This window comes from Lytechinus pictus, chromosome 8 (assembly GCF_037042905.1).
Source record: "Lytechinus pictus isolate F3 Inbred chromosome 8, Lp3.0, whole genome shotgun sequence".
Taxonomy (NCBI): Eukaryota; Metazoa; Echinodermata; class Echinoidea; order Temnopleuroida; family Toxopneustidae; genus Lytechinus; species Lytechinus pictus.
In genome coordinates, this window is record NC_087252.1 from 22,874,228 (window position 1) to 22,890,494 (window position 16,267).

At 37.3% G+C, this 16,267-nt stretch overlaps 1 protein-coding gene across 1 annotated transcript in view; it reads left to right on the plus strand.

Moving 5' to 3' along the window:
- Window positions 1-10,325, plus strand: part of LOC129266210 (ABC transporter G family member 20-like) — a 34,348-nt gene extending 24,023 nt beyond the window's left edge. The window contains exons 15-21 of the mRNA XM_064103787.1: window positions 118-183; window positions 1,127-1,197; window positions 2,367-2,455; window positions 5,704-5,807; window positions 6,373-6,532; window positions 7,673-7,777; window positions 8,456-10,325. Coding sequence (XP_063959857.1) covers window positions 118-183; window positions 1,127-1,197; window positions 2,367-2,455; window positions 5,704-5,807; window positions 6,373-6,532; window positions 7,673-7,777; window positions 8,456-8,562 — 702 coding nt within the window. The 3' untranslated portion in view covers window positions 8,563-10,325. The remainder of the gene's footprint in view (window positions 1-117; window positions 184-1,126; window positions 1,198-2,366; window positions 2,456-5,703; window positions 5,808-6,372; window positions 6,533-7,672; window positions 7,778-8,455) is intronic.
- The last annotated feature ends 5,942 nt before the right edge of the window (window positions 10,326-16,267 follow it).

Below are 16,267 nucleotides of genomic sequence, written 5' to 3' on the forward strand. Positions count from 1 at the left end.
CTCAGAAATTTGTATGGGCTTGCTACAACCTCTAATGCTGATGGTATTGATGACTATGCTGATGTTTAGACATGTATATATCTGGATTTAATGTTCACATATCTTTATATATTACAGTCATTCATCGAGGTTGTTTTGACCAGCCTAGCATTAAACCCTGCTCTTGGCCAGATACCGCTTGTAGTAAGTCTTTGACAAACACACTCTAAAACAAGAATGTAGTGCTAAATTAGCACTTTTGGGAGTTTGTATCATGACTGCACTTCAAGTGTTGATTTGTCGTACTTGAAGCGATAGAATCGGCACCTGGCGTGTTGCATAAAGCACCCCATGTGCTGCAAATAACCACCTGACGTGTTGTCACCATACGAACTCCGAAAAGTGCTAATTTAGCACTTGATTTTTGTAGAGTGTAGATTCCTTATTATTGAAGTAATGAATTTATTTGGCTTTATCCAAATACCCAGCTGAAATTCGTATCACAATGGCAGTAAACTAGTTTTAACTAGAGAACGTAATTTTTCTGATTGAGACTTTCATAAATACTCTACAAGTATCGGCTCTTGTATTATAAAAGAAAGTTTGTTTTATACCTGGAATAGAAATTTACTGAAAATTCTACATTCATGTTTTCATGAAAAAATAACTATTTCATGATCAAATTTGTATATATTTACTCCATGGAATCAGGCTCAATCAAGATAATCTAACGTTTAAGGGTATTTTTTTCAAAGCAAATCAAAGACTGAATAATGCCAACAAATTCTGTTTCTCTTGCCTGCAATATACATTGATTTGAAATACTGAAATATAGCAACTTGAAATCAAAATCAAAATTTAGGCAAAGAATTATTGTATAACTGAACGTAAAGTAACACGAAAGATTCTGAGTAAAAACTGAAATATACTCTGACTAAAATGTGTTTACCAACAAATATAAACGATATATCAATTTTTTTAAAACAGTTTTTGGACAACTATGCTCTTGAAATTTCTATCATAATTATGTATAGTGTTTGCTTATAATGTATAATCGACACACATTTCAGGAGAGAATTTAATTCTTGATAAAACCTCCTATTTTGAGTTAGTAAAAATTTTGAATTTTTTAAATATTTTTTTTCAGTTTCTTGATCCAGTCTATGGCGAACTTGATGGACCATTCACCTACTTCATGGCGGCTGGAGTTATTATTACGTAAGATTATGAGGATGAGAGTGTGCGTTTTGGGGTACGTAGGTTTGTGTGGGTGTGTGATTTTTGGTGTGTGTGTGGTATGTGGATGTGTAAGTTTAAGGGTAGGTGATGGTATATAGGCCTATGTGTGTGAGCGGGTGAGGGTGTGTATGTTTATTTGGGTGTGTGATGGTTGGTGTGTGCGCGTGATATATGGATGTGTAAGTTTAAGAGTAGGCAAGGTGTGCATGAGGGTGAGCGGATGAGGGTGTGTAGGTTTAGGTGGGTGTGTGATGGTTGGTGTGTGCCGCGGCATGTGGATGTGTAAGTATAAGGATAGGTGATGGTAAGGATGTGTGTGTGTGGGTGTGAGAGGGGCCTGCGTGTTGTGTTTCGTGGGTTATGAGGATGTGTTATGGTTTGTGTATGTTGACTGGGTGCTAAGTGGAAGGTGAAGTGTATAGGTGCGCGGCTAATGGTATTAGGTTTTTGAGAGAGTGAGGGTGTGCGTTTTTGGATTTGTGAGTTTATGTGGGTGCGAATTGATTTGTGGTAATTGGATGTGTAAGTGTAATAGTGGAATATGATGCGTGTGAGGGAGATCGGGATGGAAGGTAGGAAGGGAGGGAGTGATGGAATGGCAGGGGAGAGTGTGTGTCTCTGAATGCAAGTCAGTGCTTAGCTACACATTGCTCATTTATAATTTTTTTATTTTTCATAAATATCTGAAATATTATCTTCTGAAAATTCTTTCATCTCTACTTGATTTTCAATGTAAACTCTCATTGAAAATCAACACTAAAGTAGTCTATATCCCTGCACTAGCGTATCCAGCATCAACTGTGACAAAGAAATGTGTGGGCCTATTCACAAGCATAATAGAGTCACTATTGTCCCCAGACAATTATTATTGGACCCGTGAAACGCTTTGTAGGATCTGATGCTGGATACGCGCCTGGTCTATCTAAAACGAAATATTTAACAATCCGTATTATCATTTCTCGATAGATGTAACAAGGAGAAGAGATGATATCTCCTTGGATATAATAAGAGTCAGGTAATGAGATTGTTTGATAATGTAACATATATATTTATAATGATAAATTCCATCGTTTCGTCCTATGAATAATGAATACATGTTATGTATATATTATTGTTATCAGTATTATTATTATTATTATATTTTACAGAATTATATTCTTCCACGCGGTTGCTTTGACCTCGATGACCTTTGTTGTTGAGCGGAAAGAAGGTCTTCTCGACAGGATCTGGGTCTCAGGTTAGCGATCTATCGTCACAGCCATACCGGTGTAACCGACCCCAAACTGACCGATCGCATGTCATTGAAAAATAACGTAATAGATTTTGTTCTGTCTGGGGTCGGTTTCCTTGGTGTGACGGTAGCCTAAGCTGCTTTATGAAAACACATGGGTCCGTATTCTGAAGTCGGGTTTAATTTAAACTCTGGTTTTAAAGCAGATACGAACCAATAGCGTCATCTCGAGTCCTCAACTACTCATGCCTGGCCAGTGGTCCCACGAGCCTAATTACATCAGGAGGGCTAAAGATATTCGTTCGACCCAACCCATTCGAATTTTTGTCAATTTGATATTGCTGATTGACAAAAATGTATGAATGTGATTCAAAATCTAACACTGATTCTAGAAATGGTAACTACTGAACTTACTTCGCCCAAATTGGGAAGATAAATAAGTGACTTGGAACTATTTTTTGACTGGCGGAATAATTAGGGCTATTTTACTGTTTCAGTTGATGAATTCGATCGATTCATAGTTATCTTCATAAATGGCGATTTATTTTTAAAATGAGCTGGCTACGGTACCCTTTCCTGGTCAGATTTGGAATGTCAGATATATATCCTATCCATTGGTAGTAAACATTCCACCCTCTAATTTCACATTTATTTTTTATGAATTTTTCAAAAGTGCCATTTTAACACACAAGTCTATGGGGAATGTTTTACGCGCGTGACACCTTTAAGTAACATGGGAAATCTCTAGTAGTGGATGGAATACCTGGCCAAACTCTTCAGTATCAAACAATTTCTCACTGATATCAATATGTTTAGTCATCAAGTGGTGCAAAAAAATGGATTTAATGGCTAGCAGGGCTACATCAGGTAAAGTTAGTAAGTAGGTCTGTGTAGCCTAGGAATGTATGTAGATTGGTCAATGTATAGAGTCAAGGCCTCTTTATGTTCTGATTTATCATTGTTTTGTGTTAGTGTACATCACCTACTTAGCATTAGAAAGACCTTTAGAAATTGCTCATGTTGAAATTGTTCTTAGGAAGGGGGTAGGTAGAGAGGAGATAGAACTTTGAGAACTTTACTGAAGAGAACTAGAGTGGTACCTTCAAGAAGGTATATAGAAAAGGGCACAGAGTAAGGTAAGGTATCTAATAGTGCTCAACTAAGGAGGGAGGGGGGGGGGGTGGCTGTGTGCTGCAATCTTAGTATAGCCCCCCCCTTATTAAGCCATGCAATCTATAAAATTATCTCTCTCTCTCTCTCTATCTATTTATGTATCTCTTCCTTCTTACATCTGAGAGGCAACAGCCCTAGCAAGATTTTGAATAGGTCAAATGCAAATATACTAAAGTAGTATCTCATTCTTTTATTGTTTCCTCATCCAATCTCATGTATATTTGGTAATTATGTTTGGGGCAATTCTGTTATCCTGATATCTACACATAATTTACATACACCTTTATATTACAATTAATAGGGACCTATATTGTCATGGCATTCACTGTTGGGCTATATGCAGGTAGGATTTGTATACATCCATATACAGTGAAAATAACATGTATGGGTAACACATTAAAATGGGTGATTGCATAGAAAATAGGCATTTTCAATGCATTTCTTTGTACTAGTGTAAGTGTACAGATATAAAAGAATAGCAAAGTAGCTATTCAAAAAAATAAAATACATAGGTCATATAATATAGGTCCCACGAGCCTAATTACATCAGGAGGGCTAAAGATATTCGTTCGACCCAACCCATTCGAATTTTTGTCAATTTGATATTGCTGATTGACAAAAATGTATGAATGTGATTCAAAATCTAACACTGATTCTAGAAATGGTAACTACTGAACTTACTTCGCCCAAATTGGGAAGATAAATAAGTGACTTGGAACTATTTTTTGACTGGCGGAATAATTAGGGCTATTTTACTGTTTCAGTTGATGAATTCGATCGATTCATAGTTATCTTCATAAATGGCGATTTATTTTTAAAATGAGCTGGCTACGGTACCCTTTCCTGGTCAGATTTGGAATGTCAGATATATATCCTATCCATTGGTAGTAAACATTCCACCCTCTAATTTCACATTTATTTTTTATGAATTTTTCAAAAGTGCCATTTTAACACACAAGTCTATGGGGAATGTTTTACGCGCGTGACACCCAGTATCCTGACCCATAATGCTAGTGTAGTCTATCAATATACACCCTTTTGAATGATAACATGCTAATTAACTACTCACTACATTTATACCGCAGTAATTATGTTACCAAGTAGCAAAAAAATTACCCTTCCTCTCAAAACAAGTTAGTTTCTCTATACAAATACAATTATAGGTCAAATTATTCTCTGTAGTATTAGTAAATATCTGTAAACGTATATTTTAAGACTATGCATCTATAACACACAGTCACCGAGAGACCACACACAGTACACTGCCCCTTTAAGTTGTGGTTTAACAATGGAAAGCCAGTTGTTACATAAATCAGTAAAACAGTAGAGGTTCAATGTGTCAACTCATTTGACTCCCAAAACATTATTAACAGCCTGGGAAGGATAAGTATGACAACTGTCTTCACCATTAAATAATTAGTGAACAGCACAGTTAACATGAGAAGCATTCACTGAAAACAAAATTTTGAAACGTTTGGCTTCCCATAATTTTAGCACAGAATTAGACCATGACTTCAGAATACGGGCCATTATCTTCAACTGGCTTTTTAAGGTTCATTCTTAAAAGGGTGAACATAATCATAGACAACTAAATTTTACCAGGATAAAAATTGAAAAGAAAGTAGGGAGATAAAATTGCATTTTGCTTATATCGGGGATCTTCCCTAGTTTTAACGTGGAAGAATAGTCAAACCATCTGTTTTCGTAAAAAGTGTCGTTCTTTTACAATCCCATTACTTTCACTAGAATTAATATGGACAAAGTGCATGAAAATTACTACAAAAATGAATTTGAATCTTTTACTGAAAAAAAAATTGATTTCCAGATATAACAACAACAGAACATAATTTTATTGATTTAATGTTTTCTAATGTTTTCAATGGGTCAAATTATTGTTATTGGTAATTTGGTTGATGTTTATATACTTAATTGAAATTTATCATCTTAATTCAAAAGAGTTTACGGAACTGTATTGGTTAGTCAGTTTTGGTAGATGTTTTTGGTAGTAGGTGGTTAACAAATAATTGGTAAATGGGATTTCATGACGTTGAATTTTATGATTTTCTATAATTACTATACAGGTGTGGGATCAGGCGAAGTAAGCATAGCTCATGTGATGACTCAGTTCCTCATCATATCTGTCCAGATAGCACTCGTACTTGTCTTCACATTCGCTGTCTTTGAGGTAAGTTCATTGGTTAAGTGGTGAGAAATAAAACTTATACCCTATAAGAAGTATATGTACTTCAATATGTCGTAACATCGTAAGCATATATCAAGTGATGACCTAGTTCTAAGACATTATGTCCAGATATGACATCCGTACTTGTCTTCACAGTCACCGTTCTCGATGCAGTTTATTTATTAAGTGGTGAGAAATAAAACTTATGCCGTATAAGATCTTAGGATCAACAATATAAGTACTCACCATTACGCGTTGATTTGGGTCCAATATCGTGTAGGCCAAAGAACAGTAGGTCCGGTATCGTATAAGAACTAATGGATAGTTATATGAATGAAGAGATCTTGAGGTCACTATTTATGTCCGGAGCACCCTTCCACCTTCACATTGGTGTTCATTGATGCAATGTTAGTAGGCAATGAATTATTAAGTGTATTCTTTATTGTTTCAAATGAATTATCTATTTATCTTTTTTATGTATTTTTCGGAATTTGCAAGAAAATTCTAATTTAAATGAATTGATTGCTGAATAGTAATTAAGATGCATTTATTTTTATTTTTTCTTCAGCTTCCAAACGAGGGCAGTTTATTCCTGGTTATCCTCATGATGATGTTACAAGGGTTATGTGGAATGGCTCTTGGTCTACTCATCTCGGCCTTCTGTGACTCGGAATCCACAGCTATTCAACTCGCCCTCGGATCTTTCTACCCCCTTCTTCTCCTCAGCGGTAAGAGTTTGGGAAATATAGGACCGCATTGAGTTGAATTAGCCATGTTAGCTAAATCAATCAGTTGCCATTTTTAAAAGTAAGACAGTGCCAATTAAACCATGTGTTAACAGTGTGTTCACATAATACACTATATGCGAAGATACGACTCCCGCTGTTAATATTCTCCAATTTAAAACAGTGTGAAGATCATGTCATATTGTGGACACTTCTACAGTGTGGGTTTCTTGCACAGTGTGTTTCCATGATGGAGTATGCGAAGATGTGATTTTCGTTGCTAAGATGCCCATATTATACAGTGAGGAGATAATTTCAAATTGTGTTCCACAATGCGAACACACAGTGAACACACTATAAACACACTTTGGAAACACTGCGAACACATTATGGACACACTGAAGACACTGTGAACACACTCTAAACACACTCTAAGCATACTGTGGACATACTATGAACACACCGTCAACACATTATAGACACACTGTGAACACACTGGGCATACTGTGGACACACCGTGAATACACTATGAACACACTGTCAACACACTATGGACACACTGGGCATACGGTGGACACACTATGAACACATCATCAACACACTATGGACTCACTGTGAAGACACTGTGAACACATTGTGAACATACTATGAACACACCGTCAACACACTATAGACACACTGTAAACACACTGGATATACTGTGGATACACTATGAACACACCGTCAACACACTCTTGACACACTGTGAACACACTGGAGATACTGTGGATACACTATGAACACACCGTCAACACACTCTTGACACACTGTGAACACACTGGACATACTGTGGACACACTGTGAAAACACTATGAACACACTCTCAACAAACTATGATGGACACACTATAGACACATTGTGAACACACTGGGGATACTGTGGATACACTGTGAACACACTATGAACGCACCTTCAAAATCCCATGGACACACTGAGAACACACTGTGAACGTTTTATGAAACAAACTGTTCGTTTCAGCCGGGTCTCTGATGTCTCTGAATTATGACACTCATCTAGTACCTATCGTTTTCATCATCTACTTTTTGATAATAAATACTTTCTCAGACGTTTAATTATTTCCCCATATTCCTGTTCTCTGTACAGGTGTTGTGTGGCCAATTCAAGCAATGCCTGAGCCATTGTATTACATCGCACTGGTATTGCCGCAAACTTTATCAGCAGAGGGAATACGAGCAATACTCGGAAGAGGTATGTTTTTGCCACTCTCCACCCAGGTGTAGTAAACGGGTATTACCGGTCTGACTAATATCCATACTGATTGATAACAAAAGGAACTGGTATAATGATTGGAACACAAGGGGCTAATATAAGGATTGGAACGTAAGGGATTAACATTCATATAAGAATTGAAGACATGAAGAATTATTTTTCATAAGGATTGAAAATAAGGGACTTCTGTTCACAATGATCAAATAAATTAAATAAACACGAATTGAGCAAATTACAGACTAATCCTCTGAAAAGGTGAGAGCATACTGGACAACTATTCAAATGAGGCCCGCTGGCAAAGGTCTTTCTCACATACATTCTGAGTTTTTTTCTGAAATAACATAATTTATAAGTGACTGTCATATTAAGGACAAAAAACATATAGCTGTATGTGGTAATGCTATTCATAAAGATGCCAATCTTTATATTATATAGAAAAATTGCAATTGCATGTATAGCATGTATATCAATAATTCTCTTTTTGCAATTATATTTGATTTGATGTATTTTTAATAAATACTTCATTATTGAAAAAGATATATTCCATAATGGACTATACTCATGTGAAAATTTTCAAAATACTTTCTCACATATTTTTTTAAGGTGCACCCCTTGAATAAAAAAAAGTTCACCATTCATTTCTTTCTTTTCTATCAGGTTGGGACATGAGTTACTTTGAGGTGTGGATCGGGTTTGTAGCCACTACGGCTTGGTGGCTGGTTCTCCTCACGTTAGCTACCATCGTACTCCGAGTCAGAAGATAAATCTATGTCATCTGAAGCACGTTGCAGAGAGAGAGAGAGGGAGAGAGAGAGAGAGAGAGAGAGAGAGAGAGAGAGAGAGAGGGAGAGTTGGTTTACAAGGCAGCTCAGCAGGTTCCCGTTTTACATAGAGTTACGATTGATCCAATCGATCGTAACTCTATGGAAATCCATCAGTGTCATATTTTATTTCTACAGGGAATTCTCCTTAAAGCTAAGAGAATCGCACTGAATCTTCAAGAGAACGATATATGTATGAATGAACATCATATCTAGAAAATATTTTGAGCAAGTTTGCATTTTTAGATGTTGACGTTGCTGGCCGTCCATAAAGTTGTGATTGATCGGATCGATTGTAGCTCTTTGTAAGACGGGGCCCAGAAATCAAGCACAAGTCACTAATATACGCGTATTTCATTGCTTGAAATTCAAGTTGCGTGTGATATTTAGATTTGGATTTGATCACAACTCTTTGTGCAACATGCCCCTGCCCAAACCCTATATTCCATTCGGCATGTTCAACCCCAACATGCCAGAGAATATTGTGTCTCTTCCTTGTAAATAGGTCTGGGTGTAATGTAACCCTGGGGGACTCCAACACGAGGTTACGTGGTTGACCTATGGGACTCACGCTTGTCATTAATTTTATCACTATTATATGGATGCATCTGAATCTGTTAGTCCTAATTGTAGGTCTAATCAAATAGGGTATTTGTATAGCGCACATATCCAACTTTTGGGATGCTCAAGAATATCCTTTATTTTCTTAATGAGATTCTGAAATATATTTGTATTGTTGTCATTTCGAATTTATATAGTCAAGAGTATTTATTGAAATAAACAAAAATTCAATTGCTTATCTGTTTATCTTTAATAAAATGTGCAATCAATCAATAAAATGTGCTAATCACTCAGGTTTTATGACTTTTACGACTGTAAATTGCGACATTGTTTTACCTTTAATTTTGTAAATTTAAATGCGAGCAGATGTGGCATATCTAGGTATGGCTATCAAATCAAATTTCAATTTATCTCTTGTATTTTAATTATTATTTACATTATAGGAACTGCAGTAATTCTCACAAGTGGCATTTCTTATCCATTCCCGTATGCACTCTCTGTAAATAGCTAATTATATTCTAATATTTCTATTTTTAACAATTTAAGTCTATAATGGCGATAGACTTCCTAACATTCCATTTGTACGTTTGTAGAAAATTGTTACGTAATATTAATTCAAATACAGTGCACTGATAAATTGTTCAGTGATAAAATACAAATGTTTTCTGATTATTTGTTGGGTTAAGCCATGTAAATCCTTGTCTTATACAATTTGATCTGATCTTCACACTTTTTTTATTCGCAGATTGTCGTATGGATTGAGAGCTATTTAATGGAGATAACAGAATTGGAAGAAGTATGGTTAGATCAAGTGACAACTCCTCGTATAACGCAGTTCTTAGTGATCGTGGAATTAATTTTTAAAAAATCGTTTGGGCTTAAAAAAAAAAACATTTTTTAATCATTTGCACGTACTATTGCAAGCTAATTGAAATATGCAATCTGGTTAGTCCAGAATATACATACCATGGAATGCATGCATTGGTTATTGGTTTTATGAAACAAGAACTGTCTTTTCGAGGTTTCTGGATTCGAAATCGCCTTGGAAATGTTGGAAACCTTGTCCATGGACTACGCTGTCTGTAAAAGCTTGTCACTATTTTCATATTGATTAATGAACGTGAATAAAGATTAATAAAACATAACGTATCCGGCTGTGTTTTTTTTTATCCAGGCAAGCGCACAAATGTTAACATCTAGATTTTTTTTTCGTTCTGTCCTTTTGAAGATCCTCGATCCATCGAAATATTCTGTCTCGCCACAAATGTGTGTCTATTCCCCCCTTTGTCGAGTTCCCGACATCTTCTTTCTTTGCCCCCACTCCATAAAACGCTTTACCAGTGGGCCGTTTCATAAAGCGGTTCGTAAGTTGAGGAGCGACTTTGAGAACGACAGGTGAGCCTTTCATTACGCGCTAAACCATCGCCAATGAATATACCATTTACAAAAAAAGGATCATCACGTTCTTGATTTATTAACAGCTTTATGAAACATCCACCAGCTCTAACCTATTCCCTCTTTTTGTTATTTTTTTCCTCTTTAGTTTCTCCTTTCTCTGTTTATCTTCTCGTGCTAGGACCCGCCTTTTTCATTCTTTCTCTCTTTCCCTCTCCCTTTCACACACAAACACGGACACCCTTCCACTTTTCTTATTTTTGTCTCCCAACTGCCCTTCCTCTGTTCCTTTATTCTCTCCTACCACTGATCCCTTTTTACCCCCCCCCCCCGCCGCATCTTACTGATCATTTCTCAAACATTTTATCTGTTTACCCCCTATCCATTCCTCCTCTCCTCTCTCCCTTTTTCTTACAATCTTTTTCTCTTTTCACCATCCTCCCAGCTCATTGTCACAATTTCTGCCCTCTCTCTCTTTCATTGTCTCCTCCCCCTCCCTCTCTGTATACACCGTTTCTTCTGCTTCACTCTCCCCTCTTTCTTTCTTCCCTACTTTCTTTCTTCCTTCCTTCCTCTCTACTCCTGGCTAACTATAACACTACCTACCACAGTACTTATTCACTGTCACTTCTCTTCAGTTATCTTTGCCAGTCAGGCAGAAGTACAAACTTTTAAATCTCGCTTCTACAATGTACAACCACCGCCCTACATACATTACACAATCCAGTCACTTGTTCAAATAGTACAAGTCGTCTTTAATATTTTAGGATAGAAAATACATTATATGCAATATAAGCACATCATATAATTTACCATAGAAATGGGTGGAAAGTATGCATATACATATGAAAATGAAACAAGGAACAGCATTGCAAAAATACCATGGGACACAAGGTCTCCTACATGTACAATGTAGATCCATGCACATCTAGATCCCCCCCCCCTTCTTCCAGCTCTGTAGACATGTAAAATTAAGTACATATTATTGTGCAACGATTTATCAGTTTATCTATATTCCTTGCTTATTCCAAAGTATATCAAATAACTTATTAGACTGATAATGGCCAAATCTGGTCACATTCTGTGTTAAAAAAAACACACTCCCATTCAATTATCTACATGTAATGCCAAAATAATAATTGTAATAGCAGCATCACCTAATAGTAACAGGGAAGTAGTGTCAAATAACATGAACCTCATGTATGATTGGAATATGAAATGCCAAAATGTGACTCAATAGGTATGTGAAACTTCTCATAATGTAATTCTAAATTTTAATTGTGTCGAAATATAAACCTTGCACTAGCATAGTGTGCTGAGTAATATTCATGCATATACATTTATATTTTAACTGACATCAGCATTAAATAATTAAATTTGTTGAAATTATTCAAAAACTCACTTAGCTTGCCATACTCCAGTCTCTATGACAAATTTAAAAGCTTAAATTTAAAAGAGATTTGGATGGAGGTTTGAAAAAAAATCTGAGCTGTGGGGCACAACATGTACATGCTCATAGTGCTACAATAATGTTGAAGAGGAAACCCCAAAAATATTATTTTTCATTTGCATAATATACATGTACATGCATTGCAATAAGTAAAAAAAGAGTGATTATTTTTTCCTTTATAGCCTACAGTGTTGATGTAACCATCCATATGGATGCTTATGATTGTGCATGTATTCAACAAAATGGCAAACAGGTGACCGAAAACTCGGGTGATTACTGTCTGGCCTGTTTGATATTAGGATAACAGCATTAGCTCCTGGAAAAAAAAAAGATCCTGAACGACATTAAACCATCCCTTTAAATCACTTGGTCACTCACAGGTCTGAATAATTATAAAGGATCTTGCTGGAAATTCACAAGAATTATCCTATGTACTAGTATTAAACATCTGAAAAGCGACATTCATTTGCAAAAGGAGAGCATACTTAGATTAATTAATATTGCCCAACATAAGGTGCATGTATATTGGAAAGCCTAGCAATAAAGAGAACATGATAAGACAAGATGTGTATGTGCACTCGAAGGTCAAAGATCAGGCTATTTTATCTTTCCATGTCGCGACTAAAGTGGTCTGCTCTTTATAAGTTAGCATGGACCATCGCTATCAACAGGTGGATACAGCTACAATGCGCTCTTTTGAAGCCCAAAAACGTACTCAAAAAGGTCACAAGGTCAAAGTTCCACACTCTTTTCTACTGCATGTGCGCATTGTTTACTACACGTTGGTACAGCCCCATATACTGTTAATTGTGCACAGTACTATTCCTTTGCTTCAACGTCAGGCATGCGCAGCACAGCGAGCTCCATCCAACTTATGGATATCAGTGGCATGGACTTGCCTTGAAAAATATGACATGTAGCCCTTATAGGATTTACACTACCCTCATCTACAGCTCAGGCCCTGAAAAATACAATATCTCAATGATATGTAGCCCTTACCACATACATGTACACATTACCCTCATCTACAGCTCAGGCCCTGAAAATACGAACTTGATGATATGTAGCCCTTATAACATGTACATTACCCTCATCTTCAGCTCAGGCCCTGAAAAATACAATGACTTGATGATATGTCACCCATATAAGGGACCGTATTTTTATTATCGATGGCGTTCTCCTCCATCCGCCTGCAGGATCCTGCGTCGGAACGGTGGACGATTTTAGCCCCACCTCCTTGGCAGAGTCGAAAAGTGGGAGGAGCCAAAAATCGGCGGAACGATGGAGAACTAATTTTGTCCGCTTCGTTCCGGCGATCTGCACGCACAGCATGCACTGAGCAGGTATCAGCGGGAGGCCAGCCCTGCTGCACTAGCGCCGCAGTAGCGATGGATTCCACGCTAGATAGCTAGCTCGTAGTACGCTACTGCACTAATTTTTTCCGCTTCGTTCCGGCCGCCGATCTGCTCTGCATGCACTGCACTGAGCAGATATCAGCGGGAGGCCAGGCCTGCTGCACTAGCTAGCGCTGCAGTACCGATGGATTCGACGCTAGCTAGTTCGTAGTACTGCACTGTTATGTAGTCGCTCCCCAATCCATATCAATTCAAAGGCGATGACAATCGCTTGGCTCGAATACCAATAATAAAGCAATTGTAAGAAACTTGCCTACCATTCCCTGACTTTGTTAGCTCAGGCCAAGATGCAATCACTCCTCTATTAATTTCCGACTCTAAAATACCGGTATATCCTCGTTGGAATTTGGGATTTTATCTTTGAATTTTGAATATTACTCTTTTGCAGTCTACGTATCGTAATCACTAGCGTACCTACGGGGGGTGGGGGGGGGGGCAGGGGGGCACTCTGACGAGCCACAAGTTTCGGCCTGGGACGAATGTCAATTTTACTATTCGATTTATAGTTCCTGAAAAAACAATCGAACCATTCGATTGTTCGTCGGAAATCACGTTTTCTAAGCCAATAGTTAGTTGACCTACTTGTGAAGACCTCCCGAATAGGGTTTTTCAATTATTGAACATCTGATGTAGGGTAGAGTACATCTATTCCTTATAAATTAAAGTAAGCCAAGTATTCCCCTTCTCTTTGATTTCTATTTCAAAAGAAACTATATGGAATTAGATTAAAACTTTCACTTTATTGTTCCAATGAAAATCTATCCCAAATCAATCCTTGTATTATGCATCCCTCCAAGTGCAACACCCCTGCATATGAATGAATCAGCCTATAGTCTTGGGTCCAATTTACATCTCTGTAAACAACTCATTCATGAAGTATTCTTTGAGACAGACACGCATGTGGTGCTTTTTACTTATTGTAAAATTTCATTCATTGCCCATACCTCGCCCCAACCCTCACATGTGGTACTCTGCCCATGATGTTCAAAATATTTTGCAAAATATTTTTCAATTGAAATACCTCTCAGAATTACAATTTCTGATCATTTAAACCTATAACTGGGTCTGTTTTGGGAAACTAGTCGACATCTAAAATTAGGTGATGGCGCGTGTTGGAATGTTATTTTGATTGTGTGAGGGAGAGGCTAAAAGAGATTGCATTGTTTTGAAACGTGAAAGAATTCCCACCGCTATCCTTTCTCTCTCTCACTCACACCATGCTCACCCATACACAGAGATGGGGAGGGGTCAATTTTTTCTGGAGTCACGACCTCGATCCCAGAAGTTTCATTGGCCATTGAATGTCCAATCACATATTGGCTCAAGTCAGCTCCTTGTGTGTGTGTACTTTCTGTTTTAAGCACATAGACATGCAACCATAGAGTTATTATACACCTATGCATACAACATACATTGTGTATCGAGGGCATGGAAGGCCAGGTGGGATTAAATTCGATTACATTCGATTCGTGTAAATTTTGCTAATCGATTAGCGATTGGCGGCAAGCCATTCGAACCATTCGATCAATCGATGTTTACTCCCAGGCCTATCACTAGTACCTCACATTTTTTGCCATTATTACGATTAATATCTCGGTCACATTTTTTTGGAATAGCTACATATGTGGTATGAATAAAAATGCCGTTCTCGACGGCCGCCGTGGAGCAAATGTGACCGAGGTATAAGATAGAATAAACTAAATGCCACGCTTCCATCAATTTTGCAAATGACGTCCTCTATTTACAATTTAGGCCTTCGTGATTGAAGGGATGCTCCAGGCTGGACATATTTCACTAAAAAGAATAAAATTCAAATAGCTAAATGCTGAAAATTTGATCAAAATCAGATAACAATTAAAGATTTGCATTATTCTGGTGAAACAGCTCTAGGCTCGTCTTCATGAATATTCATTAGCCTTGGGCTGATGATGCCATATCCCCACTGTCTTGCTCTTTTGTATTTTATTATATGAAAATTAGGTGTACTATAAATTCAAAAGTTTCCTACCAAGGACTTAAACAATTGGACTGATAACTGATTACGTGCATTATGTATTTCTTACTGCAACGTATTTCATAATAATTGAGACACATCATTTACATAATGAAAAATGAAACAATTATGATTTCATGTAATGACATAAGAAAAAGGAAAGTATGTGACATAATCAGCCCACCGAATGAATATTCATGAAGACATGCCAAGAATTGTTTCACCAGAGTACCCGGGGGATGCAAATCGTTGAAGTTCAATAACTTATCCGATTCTAATGAACTTTTCAGCATTTGGCCCTGAATTTTATTCTATTCATCTAGATCTAAATATTTTCAGCCCGGGGCTGTTTTCTCGTTCTTTGTGTTTTGGCTGAATTCGTGCACCCGCCTAACAACGATAAACAGCTATAAGCCTTGTTCATGATTTTTTTTTTCTCGCGGATGTTGTCCACTATCCAATTAATGGTAGTGACATCCGCCAAGTATACTTTTAAGGTAATTTAACAGAACTCTACTTGGCTTGAACTCAGGCCCTACGATGGATCATTAATTTACATGTAACCGGGGACATGAGACCAGGGACTAACAGACGTCCCTGGTTCGACGACGGGGAAGGAACAGATTCCACTGGACATTCTAAGGTAAGAAACAACATGAAACAACATGAAGGCTTGTCATTTTCCTGTTCGGAATCATCAGCTGACAGGAACACTTTTTATTATTTCAACATCTTTTTGCCCTAGATGACAAATTCCATTGCAGGCACGGATCAAAGGAGGGGGAGGGGGGGAGGCACACCCCGTAAATTTGAAGGAAAAAAATATACACCCAT